Source organism: Anomaloglossus baeobatrachus, chromosome 5, assembly GCF_048569485.1.
Source record: "Anomaloglossus baeobatrachus isolate aAnoBae1 chromosome 5, aAnoBae1.hap1, whole genome shotgun sequence".
Taxonomy (NCBI): Eukaryota; Metazoa; Chordata; class Amphibia; order Anura; family Aromobatidae; genus Anomaloglossus; species Anomaloglossus baeobatrachus.
The window spans coordinates 570,083,931-570,101,359 of record NC_134357.1 but is presented as its reverse complement, the minus strand read 5'-3'; the positions used below and the strand labels follow the sequence as shown (position 1 = coordinate 570,101,359).

The following is a 17,429-nucleotide window of genomic DNA, read 5'->3' as shown; positions in this document are numbered from 1 at the left end:
AATATGATACCAGCCAGGGTAAAGCCATATGGCTGAAGGCTGGAATTCTCAGAATGGGGAGCTCCACGTTATGGGGAGCCCCGCAGCCTAAAAATATCAGCCAGCAGCCGCCTAGAATTGTCGCATCCATTAGATGCGATAGTTCTGGAACTCTACCCGGCTCTTCCTGATTTGCTCTGGTGCGTTGGCAATGGGGGTAATAAGGAGTTAATGGCAGCAGCCCATAGCTGCCACTAAGTTCTAGATTATTCATTGCAGGCGTCTATGAGACACCCCCAATGATTAACCTGTAATTTAAAGTTAATAAACACACACAACGAAAAATCCTTTATTTGCAATAAAAAACACTAACAAATACGTAATACATGAAGGTGACAGGAGCTGCAGAAGAACACCGCCGCTCCTGTCCACTCCACACAGCAAGTGAGGTAAGTCGCGCGATCAGCTGTGCGGTCACTCAGGTAACTTGCGGCCACCGCTGAATCCTCCAACCGTGACAGCAAGTCGCCCGAGTGACAGCGATGAAGTCACAGGTGAGTTGCGGTCTCAGGGGGAGGACTCCAGCTGGCCGCGGGTAGCCTGAGTGACAGCAGCGCTAATCGCGCTGCTCACTTAAGTCACTCAGGGGATTAGCGGTCACTGGTGAGTCCTTCACGGGTCACCGCTAATCAGTACGCGACACCCAGACAGAGCAGCGGTATGACAATGAAGTCGGATGAAGTTCACCCGAGTTCATTCTCATCGCGCAACTCTGTCTGCTGTCAGCCGACATGTATCAATGACATTGAGCATCACACACTGATCATTTAACACGGACATTACACGTACGCAAACACAGCCATTCCACACGCACACACGGCTAGCATACGCCATCACACGGATGTCATACGTACGGGAGAAACACCCCTAAAAAACGGAACATGGACCCGAAAAACGGAACGTGAGACACGTACGTTTTTTATGCGGAAGTGTGTTTTTGGCCTCAAAGAAAGAACATGGGTGATCATTGTCTGATACATTAACATCAGCTCTGATATACAGCTAATTCGGCACCGGACTCTGGATAGCCTGAACAAAGACTCCATTAGCAGTCTTACTCAAATTTCTCCCTTGACAGTTTGGCACACCAGCGTGGAGCCCCTCCACGGACGCATTGCCGACCTGGAAATACCGATGGTTTGGACGTCGCGGACTGAGATCTCTCTCCGCTCCAATTAGACTGATCATCTCCAACCCGGTAAGTGTTACATACTGTGTATTCACTGCCGTTGTGGTTGGTTTGGAGAGGAGGGGGTGACTGGCTGTGTGTCCTTATCGGTGTTAAAAGGTACCTGATTGTGACTCAGGGGTAGTGCCCGCTGGGGCTCAGTAGCACGATCCCAGCCCTGAGATGTGGATCGAGAGTGTCACACGGGATCCAAAGGACGGTTGTTAGGGCAGGAAAGATGGTGGTGGCCGGATATAGATAGTTAGACTGACCCAGTCTGTAATTAAAGACGCAGGGTGGTTCCCGTGACCGAAGATAGGGATCAGAATGTTAAATTTAATACAGTTGACCAAGTCCAGAGGCCGGGACTTGTTTGTATGTGCATATGAATTCTTGTACGACCTCCTCCGTGACACGGAAAATTATCACGTGACCGAAGATAGGGATTAGGACAATAAAAAATATTGGTGCAGCTGATCAAGTCCAGAGGGAATACATTTTATACCCCTCCTCCGTGACACGGGATACCCTTATTACTATATAGTTGAGGAAGCAGCTAGTATAAAGGTGTAGCCTTAAGTTACGGCCGGGCTGTAACGCACACCGCATAGTCATAAATTAGTGTAATCCGGACACCACCAAGATAGCAAAAATATTTAGAACGGAAAAGACAAGGTTAAGAAACCTGAGGATTCACAGAATGTGTTGGATTTAGTGAACATTCCTTAGGTGGGGGCACGTGCTGGAGACAGTTAAGCTGTGCATCATGCCCCGGAGATTTTCAGAGTATTACTTGTTGATTGATACAAAGTTGTTTGGCAGAGTAACGCAGATATTGGTATCAGAAAGATATATTGAGGTCAAAGATGAAGATGAGCAAGGGGATGTTGTGTTTTACTATAAGTCACCCAAGTCTGAGGATAGTTTTAGGGGCACTCAGGAAAGTTGTTTTGTTGCCACTTCGCAGCCTGATTCTGGACAAGTTCCAGAGTTATTCACAGATGCTGCAGTCCCACCCACTAGCCAAAATCCCTTAACTCTTTCTGTACTGCCCACTCCTGCCTCTATCCATCCAGAAGTACCAATTGAGAAACCGCCCCCATACGACCCAGCCAGCTGCACGTTACCAGTGTGGCTACCAAAACACAGATTGTGCAGCTCACCGCCCACACCTGAGTTACGGCCATAAGCCTGTCCCAATCCTCCCTGTTTTAACTCCCGGAGGAGGTTATTATGTGCCTCCTCTACATCAGAGAACAACCGAGCAGACTCAGGGAGCTGTTATCCACACCCATACCCCTGGCCCCTCCTGTACCACCAATGCCGTCTCACCCTCTACCGGCCAGTCTGACGTCACGCTCCCCAGTCGCCGATGCCCTCCCCCTGAATCCCCCTCTTTCCTTTAGGACACACAGTGAGCCTTACCCTGAACCTGACGAGGAACAGCCCACACCCAAATATGTCCCCTTCAACATGCCGGTGCAGCCCCCACCACAACCCATGCCCCAACAGGGTCTAAACCCTGTATACGTAGCTCCTAATCAACAAAACCGGCAGCAGAGCCAGCGATGGAATTGTTGGCGTTGTGGTCAGCCCGGGCACTTCCAGAGGGGATGCCGTGTCCCACCATCCCAGTCTCCTGTCCAAAGCCCAAAAACCAGAGCCAGCTGCCCATAAATTTATACCGTGATGGTCAGATTAAATAAGAAGTTTTGCAGGGGCCTCTTTCAAATTTATAGTTGACACTGTTGTAGCCAATTCCATTGATAAAGTGTCTGATATAACTCCCGGCCATATTTTGTTTTTTTTGCCCCAGTGGGAGTTGCTGGTTTGATTTGTTAAATAAATTAAGGGCTGCCATAAATTATGATGGAGAAGGAGGTATTACTCTCACCCTGATTAAATTATATTTCCCAGAAGGGTGTGAGGAGACTTGCCTCCTACGGGCACTCCCCAGTGTGATGCTCTCTATGCCATGTGCTGATGAATCTGATGTGGACTATTATGGTCAAAAGGGCCTAATGTTGTGGGTAAACTCCCTGTAGATCCAGTAATGATCTACCTGAAGCCAGGTGTGCCTTTTCCCAGAGTATCACAGTATCCCTTTAAATTAGCCCAAAAAGCAGGTCTACAAGGCCAAAATGACAGTTTGTTACACAGCGAAGTACTAATACACTGTGTTTTCCTTTGTAATTCACCTTACACCTAAAAGGGAAAGAAATCAGCCCCAGAAGATCCCCCAAGATACCGAGTCTGCCCCAACCTTCCCTAATGACAAAGAGGGGAGCCCCGGACTGCTTGCCCCCTTGCTGCAGTGATCCCGATCCCAAGCCACCTGTTCTAATGATGCTTTCCATTCCACCCCATCAATCTTAAAGCTTCTGTAATATATGTTTCTGTAGTGGTTTTATCTCTACTGGCTAACACAGCACAATGATATATTTTACATGTTTCTGTAATGAAAGTTCTGCCCATGGCCCCTCTTGTATCTGTTTCTCCCCACCAGCCATTCTGATAGCACGCACCCTGACTCTGGCTGCCTGCAGCGATACGTGGGAGTGACAGGGAAAGGTGGGGGCTAAGTCAGCTCCTAAAAAAAAAAATAACTGACGAAGTAGAAAAAAAAAAAAAAAAGGTTTCTGCAGAGATTTGCAGGACTGCATGTGTTTCACTCCTTACTGATAAGTGCTTTTCTCGGCTGATAAGGGTTAAAGAAAACGCACCCTAAGCAGGCTTTACACGCTGCGACATCGTTAGCCGATGCTAGCGATGTTGAGCGTGATAGCACCCGCCCCCATCGTATGGCCGATATGTGGTGATCGCTGCCATAGCGTACATTATCGCTACGGCAGCGTCACACGCACATACCTGCTCTGCGACGTTGCTGTGACCGGCAAACCGCCTCCTTTCTAAGGGGGCGGTTTGTTCAGCGTCACAGCGACGTCACTAAGCGGCCACCCAATCAAAGCGGAGGGGTGGAGATGAGCGAGACGAACATCCCGCCCACCTCCTTCCTTCCTCATTATTGGCGGGACGCAGGTAAAGTGAGATTCCTCGTTCCTGCGGCGTCACACGTAGAGATGTGTGCTGCCGCAGGAACGAGGAACAACATCGCTACTGCAGCAGCAACGATAATTGGGAAGAGGGGGGCATGTCACCGATTAGCGATTTTGAACGTTTTTGCGACGATTCAAAATCGCTAATAGGTGTCACACGCAACGACATCGCTAACGCGGCCGGATGTGCGTCACAAATTCCGTGACCCCAACGAGATCGCTTTAGCGATCTCGTAGCGTGAAAAGCCACCTTTAGAGTTCAAAATTTCACAGGAGATTATCAATAGTATCCTGCTAATACCTAAATAATTAAATTAAGTTTGCAGGGAAATTATATATTTCTTAAAATATATAAATTAGTTTTTGTTTTTATGGTTATGTTTTTGTTTTGTATTTTTGCATACAGACTGCCAATATTTTATTAATTGGTTTCCTTTCTTTTGTAGATACAGAATACATACGAACCGTGTTGTAAGGTTTCAAAATTCCCAGCAGAGTATCAGTTATATTTATTAGTTGTTTAATTATATTGTCTGCTGTTATAAAACTATACATTTTGCCAAAGTAATACATAAAAACAAAAAATAAAGGTGGGGAAGTGGATATCTATTATATTATTCCAGCAGTAGAAGGCGCAGCAGACATATTGGATAGGCTTTAAAGCTGGCCTTTCTTTTGTAACAGTTATGTCATGTTTATTGGACTACTATAATATATGTCTGTTATAAGAATGATCTAATGCATATTTCTTTTAGTTTTTGTTTTTATAGATGGAACAAAATGCTGGTCGATTCTGGACTGGATATGATACAGTTTATACAACATGAGGTAGTCTAAATTTGAACCACTCCCTCCCCTCCTATCAGTACAGGAGGAAGTGACGTATTAATGCCTCTCTAGATGGGTGGAGCAGTAGTAGGTAAGAGTCAAAATGTGTATGAAGAATATAGATCTTTCCTGTTGTCAAATGAGCTAGGTATGCTGAAGATAAAGTCTAGATCTGAGCTGATGGAATCGGATGGAGATCCCCGCACAGGTGCAGCTGACCAAGAAGCAGTGAATGGGCCTAGAGTTGAGGAGTCCTTTACCAATGCATATGGACCATACCTCGGTGACACCTGTCACGTCAGTGACTTCTGTCACTCCTTGTGTTCTTAAATCCCTACAGGAACAAGCAACAAGGAATATAGTGTGAGACGCAGGGAGCCAGCTGACTGAGGAAGGTCTGTGGATAAAGGGCGGTAAGCTTTCTCTGCCATGAGATCTCTTCTTAATGATGGCCCAAGTAACTTATGGACTAAAATCTGTGAAAGACAGTTATCAGTGTGCGCTTTGGTGACACCAGGGTTCAGTACCCAGGTAGGCAAACTCACCCAGTCTTCTAAAACACGTTCTTAAACCAATGTGAGAAAAAACTGTAAAGAGTCTGCAGAAACACCCTGCACCTGCTCTCCCCATTTTTAGAGACTGCAAACTGATTATAGATGTATATCATGAGCACATTGTATGCAAGTCTGTGCGTGTTGTGTAGATTTCTTTCCAGGTTTGGTCAGAGGCATTCCAGTGCAGAAAGCGACATCATTGCTGAAAATCCACACAATGCAAGTGGAATGTAAAAAAAACCATCAAACTAACAAGTTGTGAACCAATGCGTGTTTTGTTTCTCTTTAGTAACAAACAGGTCTCTATTTAAAATGTTTTTGGTCTAGCACAAAGCACGCAAAATCTTCATATGATTGACTAAATAGTGTAATGAACAAGTGTATTTTCTAATTCCAGATCCTAAATCAGAGTTAGTAGTATATAGTGTTCAGTCAGGAGACTGATCAATCCTAAAAGGACAAGCGAGAAAGAGCCATGAGTCAAGATTAGATGAGTTGATCCAGCTTCTCCCAACCACAGAGATTTCGATAAAGCTCAACGGCAGGACAACATGGATTCATGCCTCTCATTGCAGAAGGGTCGATCCACCGGAGCTGCACTGAGCATCCTGCTCATATTTATCCTTTTCAAAAAGACCTGTACAGTCTCAGACCATCATTGGCAAAACAGTTAGAAAAGAGGACTTAAGAGAGCCTTGAGACATGGGAAAGTCCAACTACAAAGGGTAAGGACTCACCTAGGGGTCTTTGGTCTCAAACCGGTGAAGAAAACCCTTTCTCCCTCTCCACCCATGCCTCAACGTTCAGTCAAGCAGGATTATCCAGCAGATCTTTCTTCCTCTTTTCCTAAGGGAACACAGTACCCTTAGTATTTGGAAATGGCAGAAGTAAAGGTGGCTTTACACGCTACGAGATCGCTAAAGCGATCTCGTTGGGGTCACAGAATTTGTGACGCACATCCGGCCGCTTTAGCGATGTCGTTGTGTGTGACACCTATGAGCGATTTTGAATCGTCACAAAAACGGTCAAAATAGCTCATCGGTGACATGCCCCTCTCTTCCCAATTATCGTTGCTGCTGCAGTAACGATGTTGTTTGTCGTTCGTGCGGCAGCACACATCACTATGTGTGACGCCGCTGGAACGACAAACATCTCCTTACCTGCGTCCACTGGAAAAGAAGGAAGGAAGGAGGTGAGCGGCATTTTCTGGTCTCTCATCTCCGCCCCTCCTTTTCTATTGGACTGTGGTTCAGTGACGCTGCTGTGACGTCGCTGTGACGCTGAATGAACCGCCCCCTCAGAAAGGAGGCGGTTCGCCAGTCACAGCGAAGTCGCAGAGCAGGTATGTGCGTGTGACGCTGCCGTAGCGATAATGTTCGCTACGGCAGCGATCAACACATATCGGCCACACGATGGGGACGGGTGCTATCACGCTCGACATCGCTAGCATCGGCTAGCGATGTCGCAGCGTGCAAAGCTCGCTTAAGTCTAAGGGGGGACTGTTGAGGGTACGAATTGAGTAATCTAAAATACTTAATTCAGCCATTTTATAGACCCAAAAATGTGGTTTAGTTAATGTAACCTAACAATTTATAAATGTTTTTGTCTCCTACTAACTCATATATGAATATATTCAGTGATTTTCCTTAATACAAAATGCTAGCTATGGACTCTCTCATCTCGGAAAAAGTTTTGGAAGAGCCTATCCCATCAGGCTGATGTCTCCCCGGCCTAGTCTGCTGAGCACTGGCAGTGACACGCGAATTAACGTCACATCTCAGAAACCAACAGACCTGAAACAACCGAAGCAGAAAGAGGCTGCTATTTTACCCATTATTCCAGAAGGCTTCTCTAAGTCAGCGCCACAAACTGTTTACATGAAGCCTCATCATGTTTTGTTTTGTTTTTTTATCAAGAACAGATCATCCAGGTTCACAAAGTGGCCCTAAGTGGACTAGCACTGACCAAGCATCTTTCTTTTTGTTTCATATCCGGAAAGAAGAACCATAGACAATCTGTAGCAAATGTTTTTTTTTGGTTATGTGCTAATTTTAAGATAAGGTCTAAATTCAATTTTCCTTGGTCAGGATAATGTGCCCTAATGAAAGTATTAACGCCAATTCTAATAGCCCCTATAAATCATAAAGTTATTTTTAATAAATAGAATAAGTACTTAAGGGGGGAGCGAAAGCCTGTAGTGTTGTATTAAACAACAATCTAATGGAAGGCCTATATATCTATATCTATATATATATATATTAGTCCCAAGGGGGGTAGGTCACAAACAAGTTCCAAATAGAATAAATGGGGAAAGTTTTAAAATTCAAGGTTAACAACATTCACAGATATCTTATTATGGGGGGGGACTGTGGAGGTGGCCTGAGCTATAGCTTGTTTGTTCTAACATAATAAGAATATCTGTGTATGTAAATAATCAAAATGTAGATGTAGTTGCATAATTATCTATGTGTCTATATAGCAATTGCACAGACCTATAATGTAATTTTAAGCTGTATAGTCATGAAGGGGTTACCAAAAATAAGTGAACAGATGTACAAACAATGAAAAAGTCTTCATAATGATGAGCAAAAGTCTTATCAGTAGCTTCACACAGAAAGAATGTATAACGAACAGAGATGTATTTCATAACATGCTGGGAGAAATTGGGGAGTGGAATACTCCGTAGACTCTGTGTTCAAGTTCCAAGGTTAATGATGCATTCTGAATAATTGAACCTATCCAATACACGAGTTTCAGTTGGAGACGCTGGCTCAAAGAGAAAACATGTCTTGGGTGATCATGGTCTGATACATTAACATCAGCTCTGATATACAGCTAATTCGGCACCGGACTCTGGATAGCCTGAACAAAGACTCCATTAGCAGTCTTACTCAAATTTCTCCCTTGACAGTACAAACTGCAGATATCAATGTAAGGACTAAGATATTAACCCCTTAACAACTGTTGACAAACCTTTAACCCCTTCACCCCTGGGCGATTTTCCGTTTTGGATTTTTTTTTGCCCCCCTTCTTCCCAGACCTTTTTTATTTATAAAAATGTATATTTATATTTTTCCATTTATCTTGCCTTATAAGGGCTTATTTTTTGCAGGACGAGTTGTACTTTTAAATGAAACCATAAGTGTACTGGAAAACGGCAAAAAAAAAAGTGTGGAAAAATTGCAAAAAAGTGACACTTTCACAGGGCGTTGTAAGGGTTTAACAGGCATGGGTGGATTACGGATCCAATCACGCCTGGGAGGCACACACATCAGCTGTTCAAATCAGCTTACACGTGCGGAGATCTCTGCGGCAGTCGTCAGAGATTACTCTGACACGATCCATGAACGTACCCAGTACGTCATGTGTCATGACGAGGTTAAGTCAATTAAAATCCATGTTGTGTTGAAGAAGTATAGAAACAATATACTGTGTTTTACAGACTATATGACGCAATTTTTTGTTTGGCCTCTAAATTTTGACGGTACGTCTTATAGTCTGGATGTGCCTGGCTCTGACTGAGAGGGATAGGCGGATGTGGAGGAGTGGGTCACAGTAGGCCGGGTCACAGGAGGTAGGAGACGGCACTAGGGCTAACACTGTGCTAGTTACTGCTCCCATGCCCCTAATACCTCCCTCGTTTTGGCACCGAGAGGTAAAAGAAATAATGAGTGTGGGGACCAGTGAATATTTATTCTCTTTAATATTGCGCACACATGATCACCCAGCCCCTGGCTTATGTAGCAGTTGGATGATCACGTGTGTCCGCTATTATTAAAAATTAATAATCACTGCTCCCCACGCTCATAATGCCTGGCGTGGGAGCGGTCAATATTCCGGCAGCGGATGGTAACATGTAACAAAAAGCACATGGCATTGACGCCATGTGCTGCACCGCTCACACACTGATGTGAGCTGCCGGCATCAGAATTACCGGGGAAGCAGAGGGATGGTAAGTATAATAATTTTTTTATGTGTGCGGCGTGATTGGAGACATCTACACCAGGATGGGTCCATGATGGGGGACATATATACCAGGATGGGGACATGTATACCAGGATGAGAGAGTCATATATCAGAATGGGGATATCCTATATTGCATCTTGTGGGTTTTGGTATATACAGTAATTATTTTTTCGAACTTTCATGCACCTCATTTTTTTGAACTTTGTTTAAAAATAAAAAAATTGGGAATATCAGATTAATCAAGCTTGAAAAATCCTCGTAAGAAGCTAGTGCTTGCCACTTCTAACAATTTGGCAGTTGAGAACCTGGCATCCAACTGCCTAGTACCTTTAACTAGCCTTCTATGTGTAGTAAAGAAAAAATTCTGGCTAAGTTCTACCCCCAAGCTTTTTGGGTCTTTGAAAAGTAGATAATTTAAGTTTAGAGAGTTACATTTTGTGAAGAAGGACTTAGGGATAGGTACCACATTGTGTTGCACAGTGTAACTGAATTTTGGCAATAATGTCATCTTAATTAGGTTTATGCGTCCCGGTACTGATAAAGGTAGTTTTCCCCAGAGAGTAAACATAGCATAATCTAGTAGCAGTAAAATAGTAGCAGAATGTTAAAAGACAGATCCCCTTTACGGTCTTGATGAATGTTGATCTCTAAATATTTATAATGTGTGACCACTAGGAAAAAGTGATAAAGATTCCAAATGGGTAGAGGGCCCACATGAAAGGGGCCAAATGTATCTATAGTAGAGATAATAGTAGGTAAAGTATCCCCAACTGTCACGTGGTGGCAGGGGATAATAGGGGACCAGGGCTTCTAAACTGGCCTTCAGGCTAGGGGGGGGCTCTAGCTGTCCCTGATCCCAGAAAACTGTATGATGGTGACGATGTGTGGGGCTCCTTCTACCTCTGCTCCTGACCAGCCCTGATCTAGTACCCCCTCTCTACCTACCCCGGAGGGGATGGTTCTGGGACAGGAGCGTGTAAACACCAACAGTGATAGACAAACAGGGGAAACCAAAACTCTATCACACAGCACACTCACACAGAGTAATCAGACAATAAGCGATAAGGGAAAAAACTATAGGGAGGAGATAGCCAGACGACTGGGGGAATTCCACTGCACACGCAGTAAATTTCCTGACTGGAAAACAACAGCACACAGACCGGTATAGCAGAAAGCTATAGTTGGCATAGGATGACACATTCCTCCATCTTAAAAAGGCAGGGAGTGCCTGTGATAAGTATCTCGCAACATATGATCAAAAAGGTAACCCAGCAGGCTAGCAGCAATTAACTCCTGCTAGTCCGATCACTAATGAGCACACAGCCGGTTGATGCCCGAGCCTGTCTGTGCAACTCAGAAGCATCAGAGAAAGTATAGTGAGGAGTGTCACAGTCTGTGGTCGGTCGTCTTTTGCCGCCATGATACACCGCGAGATTACAGCCAAAAACCTGGTGGCACCGATCTGGTTGATAAAAATGATCATGTTATCAGCATAGAACCCAATGGTATCCATCCGATCAGCTAGAGATATGCCTTTAAAGGCAATCTGTCACCAGGTTTTTGCTACCCCACCAGAGAGCAGCATAATGAAGAGACAGAGACTATGATTCCAACGATGTGTCACTTTTTGAGCTGTTTGTCGTCATTTTGATAAAATCAATGTTACCTCTGCTGCAGATCTAACAGTTATACAGAGCTAATGAATATGCTGGACTACCCAGCAGCATGCCAAGTAGTCCTGTAATGATAATCTACTGCTGATTAACCAGTGATTTTATCAAAACTACACTAAGCAGCCCAGTAAGTGACACATCGTTGTAATCAGGATCTCTGCTCCTAAATTATGCTGCTCTCAGATTAGGTGGAAGGAACCTAGTGACAGATTCCCTTTATTTAGTGGCATGGAGGGTATTCTAATAGCTAATGTTTCCATAGTCAGACTGACTTCTATTTTGCTTTCTATTCTGGAACTTGAATTGGGGATATACTGTATATTGCAGCAAAGTCTAAATCTCTGTTTGGGTATCAAAGGGTAAATACCAGGGATCTCTTGGACCCATTGACTGATTTAACTCTGATCAAAGCTTACTGCAGTTTGCCTCACTTTTCTGGTAAGCATTATCCCAACAAGATAATTTCCTGATACTGTTAAAATAGACCGTCTACGACCTACAGTGGATCAAATGCATGGAATGTCTCCGAGCGTAAATTGGTCCCCAAAAATTCAACCTTAGGAACTATCCCTTAATTCTAATGCTGTTTCTGAACTTAAGTTAAACTCACTGTAATACCCATGCCAGCGTCCCCACGCTGATCCTGCTCCCCTCCCCCGGTAGCAACATCTGTTCGCTCACCTGCCCAGCCGTCCTGTGGTGGGCGCCCCATCCTCAATTCATGCTGCTGTCTCCCAGGACCTGCACACACCACACAGGCCTCCTGCGAATGGGCGCAGAATGTGCAAATGGCCATGCCCCTTTTCTTAAAGGGCCAGTGCGCCCTGACCTGGAATTGCCTCTCAGGTCAGCTGAGAAGTTTCAGGTATTTAAGCACCTTCCCCTTTAGGGATATGCATTGGCAACGAGATTCTAACCTTGCTAGTTCTCAGGTCCCATTGTGCTGTTGCTGTCTTTGTGCTGTGTTCTGCTGCTGATTTGTCTCTATGTTTCAGTGCATTGTCAGTCTGCTGCTGCAACCATCCATGCCAGCCGGCTACCACGATATCCGCTGCTGCAAGTGTCCTCATCGGCCACTGCTACTGCATCCATCCATAATGGGTTCCTGGCTAATGCTATTACAAGAGACTGTATAGTATACGTGGCACCAGCTAACGAGATACCGCAGATCCCCTGGGGCTGTCCTCTGCGGGCTCCTTCTCAGCGTGCGTACTTACTGCTAACTCTGATGGCAGTAGTGAAGACTCGGCGGCTGGTCCAGTTCGCTACTCCAGGCAAGTGAATGGTACTTTCGGTCCAGTTATGGTCTGCGAGCATAACACTCACCTGATAGATTTTTTGGACATTGCAAGTGGATTCACAAAGCTGTAGGCTATGGTTGGCGCACAGACACAGGATTTTGGCATAGTCAACTAGAGTGCATGTGGTAGATCATAGGACTAGGAGGCCAGACCAGAGGTAAATGGCTAGCTCCAAGCAGCACACAGAGGAAGGCAGAAGAACCACCAGCGTTTTGCAAGGATAAATGCACAACATGAACAGTTCAAATTCTTACTGCAACCAAAGGGTTAACCCAGGCGGTTAGTAGAGGGTTAACTGACAGTACTAAGAATATCCAGGAATCACAGGAGAATTGGAAGATGACCGCACAACCTGAACTGTCATATAACAGTTTCTTATGCTTACTGCAACCGATGGATTAACCCAAAAACTGGGTAGCAGAGAGTTAACCAACAAGACTGTGGGTATGAAAGAATCACAGCATTGCAGGATGACTGCATAATGTGAAAGAATGGTGGAGTACGCCGCACAACAGAACTCTAAAGTCTCAGTACTAAGACCAGGGTGTGTCTCTAAGGGGCCTAATAGCAACTTGTAAAACCCAATGTGAGCACAGCAATGGGTGCCGCCATAGGGGAAGGCAGCAGAGCCTGGACAGAACAGGGGAGTAAAACAGCTAACTTCACTAATTAGATCGACCAATGAGGAGCAGTAGGGACTGGATATTTATCACCAGCTCAATGATGCCACTGCCTGCCTGTTCATCATGATCCAAACTGCACTGATAAAGCCGCCAGTGCTAAAGTCCCTACACCCCCAGACATCTCCTGCCAGTCTAATATGTTGTATACAGTACTGCTGTTAATGCTCCTAAACAGCCAGAAATAATTTGCCTCTCTATTATGTTCCATACTGTGCTGCAACTGAGAAGAATTCCTGTCCTGCATGGTGCAAAGTTAAAAAAAAATGTTGCGACAGCTAAATGAGCCATTGCTTTTTCACAGGCTAAAGAGAGCCATTGCTTTTTCAGGGGCTAAAAGGAGCCATTGCTTCTTCCCATGCTAATAGGAGCCATTGCTTCTTCCCATGCTAAAAGGAGCCATTGCTTATTCCCGGGCTAAAAGGAGCTATGGCTTCTTCACGGGCTAGAAGGAGCCATTGCTTCCTCACGGGCTAGAAGGAGCCATTGCTTCCTCACGGGCTAGGAGACATTGGTTTCTCACGGGCTAGAAAGAGCCATTGGTTTCTCACGGGCTAGAAAGAGCCATTGCTTCTTCACAGGCTAAAAGAAGTTATTGCTTCTTCATGGGCTAAAAGGAGCCATTGCTTCTTCACGAGCTAAAAAGGAGCCATTGCTTTTTTGTGGGCTAATAGCAGCCATTGATTCTTTGTGGGCTAATAGGAGCCATTGCTTCTTCACGGGCTAAAAGGAGCCATTGCTTTTTCATGAGCTAAAAGGAGCCATTGCTTCATCACAGGCTAAAAGGAGCCATTGCTTCTTCAAGGGCTAAAAGGAGCCATTGCTTCTTCAAGGGCTAAAAGGAGCCATTGCTTCTTCAAGGGCTAAAAGGAGCCATTGCTTCTTCACAGGCTAAAAGGAGTGTCTTCTTCACAGGCTAAAAGGAGCCATTGCTTCTTCACGGACTAAAAGGAGTCATTGTTTCTTCATAGGATAAAAGGAGCCTGTGAAGACATAGGGATATATTCTGAGCTATAAGCCATATTCCTATAGCCGCCATCTTGTCAAGCTTCAAGCAGTATGCTAATGAACCTGAGGAACCTGTCTGTTTAGCAGTGGCTTGAGCAGAATGCAATCTCCTATGATATGGTAATTAGGTGTCCTGTTCAGGCCTTGACAACAAAAGGAAAGGAAGACCCACCTAGGTCACACTGTAGCAGAAGTTTTTACGTAATTAACAGGCTCTGTACTTCTAGACAGACCGGCTCCAGGAATAAATGTGTAATATCTCGTGAGCCGTGCTTCCTATAAATATGTCAAGCAGAAATATGGCATCGGAGCAGGCTAACGACTCCAGCACATATTTTATATAGGCGCGGGACCTCCGTAGGTAGCCCAAACTTAATATTGGGCAGTGGGGCACCAGCAGACTAGCCATGTGTCCTATCACTGTGAAGGTAAATTCATAACTGAAAAAATGAGAGCATTCGCGTCCGCCTACGACGTTCCCAGGCAAAGTTATGGCCAGTAATCCCTTTGGGATATTATTTTAGAGTCAAGACAGGGGTGGAGCAGTGCTCTCCTGTGAAGTCACCAAAAGAAGAGGGGACATGAATTGTAGCCTGTTTGATAAACAGAGTTCAGACATTTTTCAGTGTTCTTTGCTCCCGGGTCACGTGTAAGGATACACCTGTGAGAAAGTTCCTGGAACCCTGGTCGAACAGTACCCCCTTGTGGCCAGACGCAGAAAGTAACTGCTTGAACTGTATGCCTGTTTGTAACCCATAACTTACTTGTAGATGTACTCTGACCTATGTATATATTCTGTAGATTCCATATTGTATATATTGTAGTTTCTATTGTGGCTTAGGCCGATTAAAATATATAATTAATCTTGGGCTGTTCTGTTATCTCGATCCTGAACTCCACGTCTGTGTGCTCGGCGCAATAGTTACCGTAATCTGTTGGTGGTAGCGCGTTTATGCCAAGGATCATTGTGGGGCGACCAGTGAGATTTGGGAAGGTTTATATATATTCCGTCCGCTGAGGTCGGGGGAATATATCCCTTACTCTCACCAGGGAACCCTTCAATCATCGGCATCATAGAATAGCGGCCTCCTGGCTTATTGTCGGGCAATTCCATAATTGGCCTGACTATAAGATTGGCACTAGAGAGCGCGTCACATGCTCGGTCGGACGGGTGGTAGAAAGGAGGGGTGTAATTTCCGCTTCCTACCCCCCGTTCGTGAAAAAGCCATTGCTTCTTCATGGGCTAAAAGGAGCCATTGTATTTTATTCTGTTACTTAAAAAGCAAGGCAATTATTTTACACGGGGGAAAAATATGTTAAAAATAAATAAATAAATAAATAAATAAATCACACAAGGACTTGCTAGAAAAGCAGTAATGATCATTCTGGGAGTAGCAATTGTCATATTGCTCTGGACCTTTTACAGGTATCGAGAATAAAGAGATTGATGGAATGCCCCGATACCTATAGTATGTCCAGAGCGCTGTATGTGACAAATGCTGCCCAAACGATGATCTTCACTGCTCCAGGCTCTCCACATTGCATTTTCCTCCTCTTCCACCTCTAACGATACGAAGCAACGGTGATGAAGAGTTCTCAGCGCGGTCAAGCTAAAATTCTCTGTGGGCGTATGTTTTCTTCCCCCTCTCTGACGCTGTCTTCCTATGATTGGACGGTGTCAGAGTGGAAAAAGTAACACCGCCTCACCTCCCACGAGGAATCTCTGTTAATGCCCCATTGGATGAAGGGAAAAATTGCATATCAGGCACCCTAAAATTCAATAACCCATATCTTTGCAATACAGAGGGCACAGCAAAATGTGTTATCAGCCTCATTTAGTGATATATATATATATATATATATATATATATATATATATATATATATATATATGTAAACTAAAAAATACAAGTATTATGAAGGTCCTCTTTAACTGCCTGCATATCGGTGGATGTCCAGGTCCTAAAACCTTCACCAATTACTTAAAAGATTGCTCAGAAGTGCGAAACTTGTGAGACAGGGGCACCAAACAAAATACAGTTTTAATAGAGGCCTACAAAACCGAACACCTAATATCAACCAGTGAGTAATAAATGTAGAGTTCACTACTCACCTGGGCGGTTATCTGTAGAAATCTCTTCTTTACTCCGCTCGTCACCCCTCACATATGTCTCTGTAGTATTAATATGGGGCAGATCTTCACCCTGAAACAAATATTGTTAAAGTCACAGACACATGGAGAAGTCACATCTATGATCAGCTCTAATCCTGCCATCTCCACCGCTCTCATTACACAAGTATAAAACATATAATACTGGTGGATAAAACAAGACTGAGCACAAGACCTTCACAGCCGTCTACACATCATAGGGAGATTTCATGGCACCTTCTCTCCATCTACCTGATGATCCTGAGGAACATCGGGATCTTCTTGCTTACAGTCCTGTGATAGAGGACATCTCTCTGGTGTTGTCCTCTTACAGGATAGAACTGGAGGAGACACATCCTGAGGAACATCGGGAGCTTCTTGTTTACAGTCCTGTGGGAGAAGAGGACGGGGACATCTCTCCGGTGTGGTCCTCTTACTGGATAGAACTGGAGGAGACACATACAGGGGCTGAATTTATTCCTTACATACAGATAATTATAGGCCGTGTGTACTCAGTCCTGTCTATTACCTGGTGATGTGAGGGGCTGGGGAACCTCCATCATGACATCCTTGTACAGCTCTTTGTGTCCTTCTAAATACTCCCACTCCTCCATGGAGAAATAGACGGTGACGTCCTGACTCCTTATAGGAACCTGACACATACAATGATACCGTCACCCCCGATCCCTTCATAGCGTTACTGTATAATGTCCCAGCATTCCCAGCAGTGTCACCTCTCCAGTCAGCAGCTCAATCATCTTGTAGGTGAGTTCTAGGATCTTCTGGTCATTGATGTCCTCATGTATCGGGGGGTGAGGTGGAGGCCCCGTGATTGGGCTCAGGGGTCTTCCCCATCCCTCAGACACAGGGGCCTGACAGCGCTCACTAGAGGTCTTCTTCACTACTGTGTAATCCTGGTTATGGAGAGACACAGTAATAAATCTCACTACAGACATTTCCAGAGTCCTCACCTTTCCAGTTCTGTCCATCTGTTATTCCCATAGATA

The 17,429-nt window shown here is 44.8% G+C and overlaps 1 protein-coding gene across 1 annotated transcript in view; it reads right to left on the bottom strand.

Annotated features, from left to right (window-relative positions):
• LOC142312360 (uncharacterized) overlaps window positions 1–17,055 on the bottom strand; it is a 70,188-nt gene extending 53,133 nt beyond the window's left edge. Inside the window, exons 1-3 of the mRNA XM_075351295.1 lie at window positions 16,952–17,055; window positions 16,675–16,868; window positions 16,387–16,477 (exon numbers count right to left, since the gene is read on the bottom strand). Of these exons, the coding sequence (XP_075207410.1) occupies window positions 16,387–16,477; window positions 16,675–16,868; window positions 16,952–17,036 (370 nt within the window). The 5' untranslated portion in view covers window positions 17,037–17,055. The remainder of the gene's footprint in view (window positions 1–16,386; window positions 16,478–16,674; window positions 16,869–16,951) is intronic.
• Window positions 17,056–17,429: the final 374 nt, after the last annotated feature.